The sequence below is a fragment of the Plutella xylostella genome, chromosome 22, assembly GCF_932276165.1.
Source record: "Plutella xylostella chromosome 22, ilPluXylo3.1, whole genome shotgun sequence".
NCBI lineage: Eukaryota > Metazoa > Arthropoda > Insecta > Lepidoptera > Plutellidae > Plutella > Plutella xylostella.
In genome coordinates this window covers 1,396,209-1,408,299 of record NC_064002.1, presented here as the reverse complement: position 1 = coordinate 1,408,299, position 12,091 = coordinate 1,396,209, and the positions used below count along the sequence as shown (strand labels likewise).

Sequence of the window (12,091 nt, the reverse complement as noted above, 5' to 3'; positions counted from 1 at the left end):
ATACCAAAGCGACTTCTGTTGACATTCGGGGTTAATCAGAAGACATTGGTGAGATGAATTAATGATCCTGTTTTCACAAATTGGAAAACCATATGCGACGTCTCATTTTGACGATGCTATGGCGCCACTTCTTCAAACTTTACCCAGATTATCTCGATGGCCAAGACGGCAGGAATCCACTGATGATTATCACAGCGTTGATCTGGACCTATGACATTCTTAAATCATGATTCCAGAGTAGTACACCTGAGCGACACACTTCCAATTGGCTGACAGCAACATGAACTGACAATGACAGTTAATAATGTGCACCCATCGGATACGGGCCGAACGTGACACGCCCGTGATACCTCACACTTCATACCTCATGTCCACTGTATCGTTTTCATGTTATATTAAGTAGATATGTTTATCATTATCAGGTGGAATCACGCCTTCAGGTTGGACTGTGGATTTGGATTAGCCAGTGCGCTTACGTGATTTAAATACTTAAATAGAAATTACAAACAGTGTTGATACTTTTAGAATGGATATTAAAACTGGTCCGATAGATACCTATCGGTATGTGCCAAGTCCGAACTTAGATAAAACATCTCGATACTGAAATCGGTCGCCTAAAACACAAAGCAGAGAAGTTTAACCTAAATTAACTGGTTAAGGTGACGAAGTACAATATATTTCTGTACGACCCAGAGACCGACAGTTACATAAATAATTAGGCGGTCCGCACACTGGCCCGCTCTAAACTGTGACGTATGCGTTCGCCTTCGAACGTTCGTGACGCACGAAGCTCGTCGCTAGTTGAGAGATTGCCATGATACCTAGTACCTACTGTAGTGAATACGGTCGATTGCATAGTAGCACGCTAAGGTCGATTATTTTTCGAATGTTGCCAAATGGAATGCCAGCTCAGAGTATTTCAATACCTGCCGTCCGAAAAACGGGTTGTTTTAAGTTTGACATGTGCGTAGTTAATTAGGTAACAACGTGTCTATTTGTGGCCAGAGCTATCTCTGAGATAGACCTATCCATTGTTACTTTCGGGTAGCTTGTTGATAATTTTATCAACATTTTAAGTACCGTTATTATGAATTATGTCAATCAATCTTAATTTTCAGTTCATTAACTAATTAACAATCTTGTTCTCTTGTCATTGTCAGATGAATTATAATTCATGGCCACAAAAGACGCACTCGTATTCTCTCGACAGGTTTATTTTGACCTTACTTTCCATGCGATTAGAGACCTTGCGGCAGAGAGAGCACGTGGTGAGATTGTGACGTCACGAGTGACGTGCGCGGCACGCGACGGTGATTCAGATTGACCGGTCGATAACCTCCGTGTGCTACCAGCTTTATCTCTATTAGTTCGCGATAAAACGGATAGATGGAAGCACTTGACTCGAGCTGGTTTTTTTTTTCCAATTTCCTATTTACATTCGAAACACATGGTTTTATTAAAAAATAATTAGTTATCAATGTACTTAGAGATGATAAAGGTAAACTTCCATAGTATTACTCAGCACACTTATCGTGTCACTAGGACAGATAATGATTAGAAATATAATATTATTTACGGTAGCAATTACGCTTCTGTTGGGTAATACCAAAAAACCGCCTATGCTATATTATTCCAAGAATTCCAACCCAACTAAGATTTACTTATACTTAAGTAAAATTTAAAATAGTAGGTAGTGAGGTTACTAGTACCTATTGCGTTTTGATTTATCAGTAAAGTCATAATCTGATAATTTATTGTGTTGTAGTTACAAACTCGCTGCCTATGTACTTGCCTGAAATATCTTTAAAATCTACTTATACCTAGCGTTATATTTTTCATCTCTGATACAACTTGCTTAGATAATTAAATAAATAATACCTAGTAGATAAATACTCGGCTCGTGTCATTTATTTATTCATGCCATTGAGATGAATCAAAGGGAAAAATCTCAATTATATACGAATGAGGTTCTGTAAGTAAATAAATAGAGCTTTATTTATTTTATGATTCAGCCGTGGCGTCGCAGCAGTGACACCCACAAAATTAATTACTTTGTTTATTTTTTGCTATTTACTGCTTTTTTACAATTGAAATAATAATACGCCACGATATTTAAATACGAAAGAGATGGAGTATCAGTGCAAAAGAAACGTCTCGACAAATAACACCCCACTTCTTGCAGTAATAAGCTCTTATTTTGAATTAGTTCGGTAGAAGATCTCTGACCATATTCATTGGTACAATGGTTGTCATTAGGTTTGACAATAAACAAAATGCGAACAGTTTTTGGCTTTGTTTTCGTATGTGGCACACCATCTTGTTTGTATATTATTAATATAAGTGTAAACAAATTAATGTATAAACTCGGAAGGTTATGATCAAGCCAAGGCCACGCCTGGAGTTTGTTGGCCCAATGTGATGAAGGGCTCTTTCTGGTTCAAATAAATCATTTAAAGTTATTATACTTATGACGTACGTGGCTCATGCTATATTTTACAAAGTATAACAATTCATATCGCTATGACATACTGTACATCCCCAGTAAATAATTTGATCTAATAGCAACTCTATCATTTCATATTTTTTCAAATAATACTTACCTACTTATAAGTCAAACATGAAGCGTTCAATGACATCAACATGGCAAATTTGTAAGGTAAAAACACAAAAGTATTTTAGGGGAAGGATAACGTTTTCTCCATTTATCTTAATCTCCATTAAAGCCTTCCACCCACGCATCCACTCTACTCAACAGCCATCTCATGAAATATTTACACAGATATGTTATATCATTTATTTATATACTTTTTAAATTATATTGAGTTGTCTTTTTATTGTACACAATCTTTTTAACAGTGAAGCTATGTTCGCTTTCTATTGATTAAAGTGAGCTTGGTTACAAATTTCTCGTAAATTATGACGATAATTATGTTTTAGGACCTCACTATTCTCTTGTTACATAATCTTATTGCATACTAGAGTAGCCCCACTATATAAAAAACATGCATTTTCACGTTTCAAACAATACTCATACTTGTGAATTCATTGCATTATTTGCATTGCATTATGTCAGCGAAAGGTTGAACTTGACGTCGATACAAAATCCTTAACCTTTCGTTGGCAGTGTGTAGGCGAAGATATTCAGTTCAGTGGCACTTATCTTTATATTATATAGAGTTCATAATATATTTATACATACTTAATCGTAGCCGTGTCAAATTACCGAATATGTCTACGTAAATATGTACGTATATAAATGAGATGTTAGTGCAATTTCCCATTACGGTATTTCTCTTGCTCTCCTAAAGTGTAGTGTTTTGAGTAACTCTCCATCAGGAAGTAAGTAAATAAATATGTATTTACTCTGGCAATTCTTTATGGGAAAATGGATATCATAAGTGAACTTTTATTTGAAATTTATTAATTGCACTTCAATAGAATCGTTTAAGCTGTGTACAGTATGGTAAGCCGAAAGGATAGAGTTCGTTATTCTAAGCAACTTTTACTATAGGACGGAAACATCACTCTGTTATTTTCTGCGTTAGTAACATCAGCAAAGTTAGCATTTAGTTATTTAACTTGTTATAAATAAAGCTATTAGGAAAATGTTGATTTAATTTGTATCACTTTTATAGAAAACTTCTCAAAGCTTTATTGAAACTAATTAATGATATCGATTCTGAAGGCAGGAATTTTAAATTTAGAGATGTCAAAACCTTAATTTCTTTGTTTAAAATTCGACTCTATGATTGTTTCCGTAAATGTCATTTTATGCTAGCAAATTTTTTAGTTTGACAGCGTTAAAATTATAATTTCTGCCTTCAGAATCAACATCTATGGCTACAAATTTCTCGTGAGCCAGTTGAAGTTATTAAACCTTTTTTTCTCTTTGCTATGAGGGAAACTTGTTTTAATATAACTTTAATTAAGTGTATGACAGACCTGAAGCAAAGCTTTTCAGTTGTATTTTGTAGGAATAACTTTATGCAAAGCCATTTGGAACGGAAGACATGTCTTTAGGAATGTGCAGCTTTCAAGTATAAGTTATAAATTTATAACTTATTAAAGTTTGATAACTTTAAAGAACGTTTCAGACCTTTCAGATTGATCAATGATCACTAATAAAATTGCGCTCTGTCACCGTCCGCTATTCCATACATTAAATATTTGTCTCAAAATCAAACTGACCGAGGTTTGTATGGGTTTTCCCTCTTAGGTTTTCCCTGATTTATTTAAACAAATTGAAGAAAAAAACCAAAGTGAATAGTTTATCTCTAATATTTATATGCCACTTGTAAGACATTAAAAATACATGCTTCAGAATTAATTTCTATTTTATGCGGATTTGGCTTCGATCGCATGTGGTTTAAACTTTATATCTAATAGTAGTGCTATAGACTGAGAGGAAAAGTATTTTTGTTTAATATCTATATACACCAGAATATACACTTACCATACCTATGTGGGTGTTATAGCGAAAGTATTTTAATTACGTTATAAGTATTGTACTGGAACTATATAAAACACTGACGGTTTACTATTGTTCGTGTCATAAAAAAGCGTTGTCCGAACTACAAACAAAGAAACCCGTGCACCGTTTTGCATACAAAAGATATTGAATTTTGAACGAGGCGAACACATTTTCAACTCAATTTTCAGTTGAAAAATCACTTTATCCCACAATAGGCAGCCTGAATCTACGTTTTAAAAGAAAATGTATTAACTTTGCAATACAAGTAGCACATCATCCTGCGGGTTGACTGGCAGAAAATGCTTTTAGCGTTAAGTCCACCCTTTGTACTTTTATTTGTAATATTTGTACAATAAAGAGTTAAATAAATAAATCATTAGTATTTGCGTATGTCATGCAATGGTAGATGTACATTGTAATACCACTCAGGTACGGTCAGGTGCAGAGACACCTGACCCCCCTCACATACTAACAATGCTTCTGAGGGGGGTCAGGTTTATCTGCCCCTTACTTACTGTACTTACAGGATGTAGCGAAGTAGACTGGTACAAGATCGTGGACATACGAAATTGGGGTGTATCTTGGCACAGGTAATTTCTTATTAAGGATAAACAAATCAAATACATACTTAAATAAAATATACAATCACAATATATTCTTTAATGTCCCTCTATTTCAGTATCAGGTTAAATAGTTGGCAAGTTCACTACGTAGCGAACACAATGCATACCTAGTGTGTATGACTGTATGCATACTATAGGTATTTAGTAACTAAATTAGTCCCATATGCCGGCAGTACCTTGACTCTTCGATAAAATCTATTCTAATCTGTGAACATATGACTGCAATGATGATGATGGTATCTATTTTTACTGATCTGTGTCATTCTTCATTGTACATAAGTACTATAGCATTTGACCAATGATTGTAATTGTAAAATGCTATCGGCGCTGGTAGCAAGCTTTCTTTATTCGGTCTTAGGCAGGTAGTATGTACAAAATATCGAATCCACAGACTCATGTGCAAAAACTTATAGTTAGGCCGTCCTTACGAATACTAGAATGTATGTAGTCACGCGACTGAATGTCCAATAATCGCCCTAATGTATAAATCGTACACTACAAGCCTTGAAGTCTTTGAACCGTCTAGCTGGATGAATAGGTTCATTCAGACGTCTCCACTACAGCGGTCAGAGTCCCGTCCATCCATCACATTACTGGCGTTGTGTCATGTTGTGTTCAGGGCCGAACTAATAAGTAATAAGTGACCAAACGTTTCAAGCAGATTGTTTGCCCGATCGCCCGAGCCCCTTGTCGCCATGCTGACCTGGTGGGTCACTCTATACTGACGAAAAACTATGTTTTGAAGCGCTGGTATGCGAGGTAATACTCTATCTCATTGTCGATTGCAAGACAGCATTCGTTCGTTCCTTTTAGTCAGTATAGAGTAACCCTCCTTTGGCTTTGTGTCTTTGGAGGGAACAAACGGCATGTTTCTATTTATCAATAACTATGTATCAGATTTGCTTACGAATAGGGACTATTGTGTACCATTTGTAACTGAAGAAAATGGTAATGGTAACGGGTAAGAATTAGAAGTCACTTTGTATATCCAACCATTGTCTTTTTGTGACCACACCAACTACAGGCTAACCAGGCATTCCAGTGTAATTTAACGTTAACTGAAATTCGTTAGCAAAGATAAATAAAGTGGTAGATATTCTAGATATCTACCAACTCACCGGCACATTTAATTATGCCATAAACACTACAAAATAGTAAGTAAATATAAGATGAATGCATGGTTTTACTATCTATGGATAGTTATCAAAGCGACAAGAAATAGCTAAGGTAAATAAAAAGCTGCATAGAATATAGCGGCACGGAATCCAACTTTCAAGTTGATTATATCCAGAGTGAGCCGCACAATGGCGACCTCCAACAAACATCAAAGTCTACAGAGAATTTAATTCCGTAAAAGATATATAAAATACGCTTCGCTCAAAGCATAGTCGCTAGTCGCTAGTTCCAACAGATTAAACTATTTCATATAGGAATGCATATTTCAGGACGCATTTTCAAGAAATATGCTTAACTTACTAATATTATAAACGCGAAAGTTTGTGACTATGGATATGGTGTATATTTTGTGGATACATTTTTGTGAATCTTTCACGGGAAAACGGCTGTAGCTATTTTGAGGAAAATTGTTATTTAAGAATCTACTGACACCTTTTATACACACCTATGCTATCTCTTCCCACAAAGAAAACCTTTTAATCCAGAGGGAAAAGCCAGTCTCTTATATTCCAATAAGTTTAGTATTACATGTTATTGCGGCCTAGCATGCAAACACTTTTCTGATATGATCCATCAGAAAAACCCCAAGCATAGCTCTCTCTATAGCACGCTGAGCGACTTTAAATCGGTGCACCAGTCCTACCGTCAATGTCCACGTCTTTACACCATAAGTCATCACTGGCAGGACGCATTGGTTGAAGACTTTTGTATTCAGGCTCTGAGGAATGGCCGAGGAGAATATGTGATGAAGTTTCCCGAATGCAGCCCAACCCAGTTGGATGCGCTTTGCAGCCGCATCTTGCATGTTGATGATGTATGCAAAGACTTAGTTTACTCATTATTAATGTATGTTATTTGTTTATTTCCAGATCGAGAAGATCGTCCGGGGCGGCCTCGGCGGTCACTCCGCAACCAAAGAACCTGAATCCAGGAGGTAAGTTGTCTTACTTGTTATGTGACTGATCTCTGTTATCTGCACTGTTGCTTCTGTGCGCCTTTTCATCAATAATCAAAAATGTGTTATTAAATATCTATTATAACGATACTGCTTTAAATCTGAAATATCCGAGGGTTATGGCGTTGGGACATTATCTGACATGCTGTATTTCGCATATCTACCAATTAGGTTCTTAGTTCAGGTGTCTAAAGTACCTATAAAACACGGGATAGTTAATACACACATAATAAACTTTCTTCTCTTTCTAATCGAGGGATTCGAGGGTGTAAAAATCAACAAATTAAATGAATTAGGTAGACTTTAAAATAAAAATACTTAAACTTATAAATATTTCCATACAAAGTCTTTATCGCGTGCTTTTTTTCCTCTCCCACATTGCATAGATTTACATTTATAACAATGACATCACAAAACAACGGGACAGTGAGAATATCTCTAATTGCAATGGAAAAGTTTATTTTTAGTTTATCAAATCGAGATTAGCACTAACAAACCCAGCTAAGCCATTTTACAATTGGAAAATACCGAATTGGACGATCCATATAGGTAAAGCAAACATCACACGATGTCAGTGTACAATCACTTATTATTTTATAACTCGGCTGTAATGGCGTTTATGAATGGTTTACACAATGGTCAGTCATCTCGGCGAGTGGCTCAATGATTTGCGTCATGAGGTTGTAATCTTCAACGTATCTGAAATAGGCATCGCAGTGTCAGCTGATTTTACAATAATTAGGTACATTGTTTAGATGAAAGGTTCATCATTAGCCTTTAGCAGTCCACTGCTGAACGTAGGCCTCTCCCAAAGCACGCCACTGAATGCGATCTTATAGCCTTACGCTTCTCATCATCACTTCTTCCGCAAGTCGTCACCCCATCTAGCCGGAGGGCGACCTACGTACCTAGTCGCGGTCTCCACTCCAGAACACGTTTACCCCATCGGTTATCGGCTAAAGGATTAGTTATACATAATTATTTATCATGCAAACATAAAGCTCCTGCTGCTGTTACTTTTTAAACAAATACGTATCTGCCCTGCTGATCCGAACCCAGACGCAGACTGTTGCACCATCAATTCGTCATAATATAATAGAGGTTGGTTGATAATCTTAGTTCTTTGATGGATGAACTAGATAGTGAAATACTTCAACAGAGGAACCTCAAAGCTAGCTTTCTCCATATAATGTGACTTCAATTTAAAAGCACGCAAATAGTAGAAAAAAGCCAACGGTGCATGTAAATGTTTCATTAAAATAGTGAATCATCTAAAATCAATACTTACCTTCATGACGATCAAGACATTAGAAATGTTGTAAGTCTGAGTCATAGTCATTATCATACGATACACTTTGACGCCACGAGTATAATGTCTGGTCTGACGATATAAACACATAATATAATATAAATCAAGACGTACCAGATAGAATAAATTAATGAATTAGTTAGATTGAATTAACATTATGTAACAAAATATGCAATTCACATATGCTCGAATTGGTTGTATTTTATTATAACGCACAACTGTTTCACGAAAGTCTTAATCGTAACATCTGAAAATTACTCTAATTCAAAAGAACATCATCTACATGGACCTCCTCCGACAGGAGATGGATTGAAATAATCTCCACTCTTATGTTTTGGTGGGAATATTAGGAGGAGATATCACATTAATTAATTTGGATTGCTCGTTGGATTTGTTGCTGCCATTTTTAAACAGAATAACTATTATGACATTGGAAAAGTTCAAGGAAGTTATAGAAAGATGAAAAGCTTCATTCGGGGAAAAACATTTCATAAATAAATAAAAGCAAGAGAAACTTCTTGTTTGAAATTACATGTATAAATGAAGTCTAGTTAACATCCCGACTGCTGTTTCTTATAACATAACAAATCAAAATTGTTGTAGACTTTGCGACGCTTCTCTAGGATAAGAGGTTCAAACTGTCTAAACATAATAAAAACATTCATGTAACAAAACAATGTCAATAAACACACAAAATAAACCTGTGCCGTCATATTATGTGATAAAACTTATCTACTTATTTTATGTAAACCAAAGTTTATATTTTAGTTCAAAGCATTTTCCTCTTAATACGATTGTGAGACAAACATTTTTCTTTGCAAACATCTTTATGAGATTACAAATTCTTGGAAGAAACTCGTAAAATGCATCAATAGGTTGTCCAATACATATCTCGATTCTCGGTTTATGTATCATAACAGGCTTAGATTAACAATATACGAACAAGATGAACTTCAAAAGAAACGCCTCAACATATAAATTCTCCATTTCTGTAACTGAGCTCTTATTTTGAATTAGTAAGGTTAGAAGATTTGACTTTATTCAGTAAGTACAATTTTTCATTAGGTTGAACCATAGAACAACGCGGACTCGGGATTCATACTCAATGGGTTGAACTTAAAACGGTTTGACAGTAAACCAAATGCGGATAGTTTTTTCAGCGTTTTTGTATATTACATACCATCTTGTTCATGTATTGTTTATCTAAGATAGCATGTATTGTATCTTACTTCATCTATTGACAGTCTTGATTGATCATTGTACGGGGAAATGTTTACTTCTCGTGAACCGATCACGAATCACGATACATTATTGGATTGATCTGCGAGAACTCTGTAACTTCTGACTTCATTATTTATCAGTATGTCTGTGTTGTGCAATTTGATAGCGGACCACATGAGGTTGTAGCAGATTAAAGTCAGTTTTTTAATCTTAGATACTAAATTGTTAGATTCTGAGCATCAACAGTCGATTGCCCCTCGATTAAGTGACGTATCGTTATATTGTCGGGACAATCGACCGAATCGATGAACCGTTCAGAATCTGTTATCATCTGAGATTAAAATACAAACCATAATTACTTGTCGTCGAGCTTTATGTCGCTAATCGCTACATGAATATAAACCATGCCCTAATTTTTGCTGACGTAAATTCTGTAATTTTAATACATCGTCTGCGGACAATTGGCACCTTTACTGTTCGGTAAAACTAGAACCTGGAACATCTGTAGAACGTCTCTATCCTTAACAGTGTGTAGGTAAGAGTCGTCTACTAAATTTTTCATTTGTTTTTCTTCTAACAGATAACCGTCGAATATTTTCACGTGTGCCCGACGTACGTTTCAACTCTACTGCGCATTTTGTTCTACTTTAGTAAGCCAAAAATATGTTTGTTTACGTTCTAAGTGTAATGTATGGATCTGTCAAAAATCCGCACAGACAATCGTCAACTTGTCATTGTCCGAGTATTATCTGTTGGTCCGTAAATAAGAACAAAATATGACGACTAACTTTAAACAGCCTTTGTTTTAAAAAAATGTCACCGCTGCGCAGGTATTCTAATATTGTCTTAGAATCACTAATATTCCAGCGAATAGTAGCGATGTTGTATAGAAATAGTTGGCGTCGTGACGAAGCAATTGTCACGTTTAATTAACAATTGTCCGGCGACAAGCCGAGCACTAGAGGTCGCTGCGCGCACTTCGGCCAAAACCAACTAGCCGAATCTTACAAGAGACCTTGACAGAAAAAGTTACAAGCATATCTAGAACCTTAAACTATTTTAATCAATAGGGTAGTTAGTGACACGTATGGGTAGAATATCTACTGAAATTTTACCAAATTACGAAAAGCATGAAGGAGAAGGTGTTTTATGTTTCGTTCAATTTAGCCGAATATTTAACGATATGTAGAGCTCTAGCCACCTGGTACTTGCACAGAACGGTCCATTCCTCCTGTAACACCGCTCTGTAAATGTCATTGAGGCTATTTCACATTATAAGTGGTATCCTGCTGCAAACTTCTGTGTATTTACCATAAATTGTAATTGGTAAATAAAGTTCGTACGGATTTCGGTGAAATGTGAGTGTTGAGTTTAAAAGTTCGGTGAAAGTGTCTTCTTCGATCGAGTTTTCAGGTGAATAGCGCTTTCCAATTTGTACAGTGTTTGTCGCGTGTTGTCAAGATTAAATTCTTCGTGTTATATACGTATCGGAATACATCAAGATAACAGGATGATCTTGAGATAATAAAACGCGGTCAAGTACTAAGAATGCCTCTTGGGATTACTTATCTCATCGGGTAGCTTTCAACAACCATCTCATGTATATCTAGATATCTATATAGGCCTTGAGTAATAAATATGTAAGATACATGAATAAAGGAACGTAAATCTCTGGCAAAAACCCATTTCTCAAACTCAACTCAAGGCTTACGTAGTCGCAGACAATTTAATAAACAAAAAAGCGTGAGTCGACAAAAATTAGGACGCCTGCAAACTCAATTACTTTGTCTTTTCTTTTAATAAACTTCTTGTGTACACGAAGTAGGTACGTAGCAAAAAGTCCGCGTACCGAATTTGCTAAAATTTTGAGGATGTTAGAGATAGGGTTTCGCACGGTGAGTGGGCTAACGAGCTTGTTGGGTGGGAATTGAGCTCGCGAGTGAGAGCCAGAGGGTTACTCTATACTGGCGTAAAACGAACGAACGAGAGCTGTCGTGCAATCGGCACGTTTAATGCAACGAGATAGAGTTGTGACTCGCGCACCAGCGCCCCGAAACGTTTTCATCAGTATAGAGTGACCCCCCTGGAGCGTGAATCGGACCGCAGAGAGCGACACCGCTAACAGTGTTGCGAGCTCCACCGCCGCCGCCGCCGCCGCCGGGTAAGCGCCCTAATTAACGGCCACACTCGGTCAGGTTATCCGGATATTGAAATTGTCGAGCTTGTCATACGAATAGTAGCAGTATGTGGTTGCAGTAATAGTTTTCAGCGATTGGAAATTTGTTGATTGGCGTTTTAGGATTTCGATTAGATATGACATTTCTAAAGTTTATAAG

The 12,091-nt window shown here is 36.3% G+C and overlaps 1 protein-coding gene across 4 annotated transcripts in view; it reads left to right on the top strand.

The window, feature by feature from the left end:
* Positions 1-12,091, top strand: part of LOC105382098 (cAMP-specific 3',5'-cyclic phosphodiesterase, isoforms N/G) — a 162,734-nt gene that overhangs the window by 120,489 nt on the left and 30,154 nt on the right. For all 4 annotated transcript variants that reach the window (XM_048629253.1, XM_048629255.1, XM_048629254.1 and 1 more), the window contains one exon: positions 7,140-7,204. In XM_048629253.1, coding sequence (XP_048485210.1) covers positions 7,140-7,204 — 65 coding nt within the window. The remainder of the gene's footprint in view (positions 1-7,139; positions 7,205-12,091) is intronic.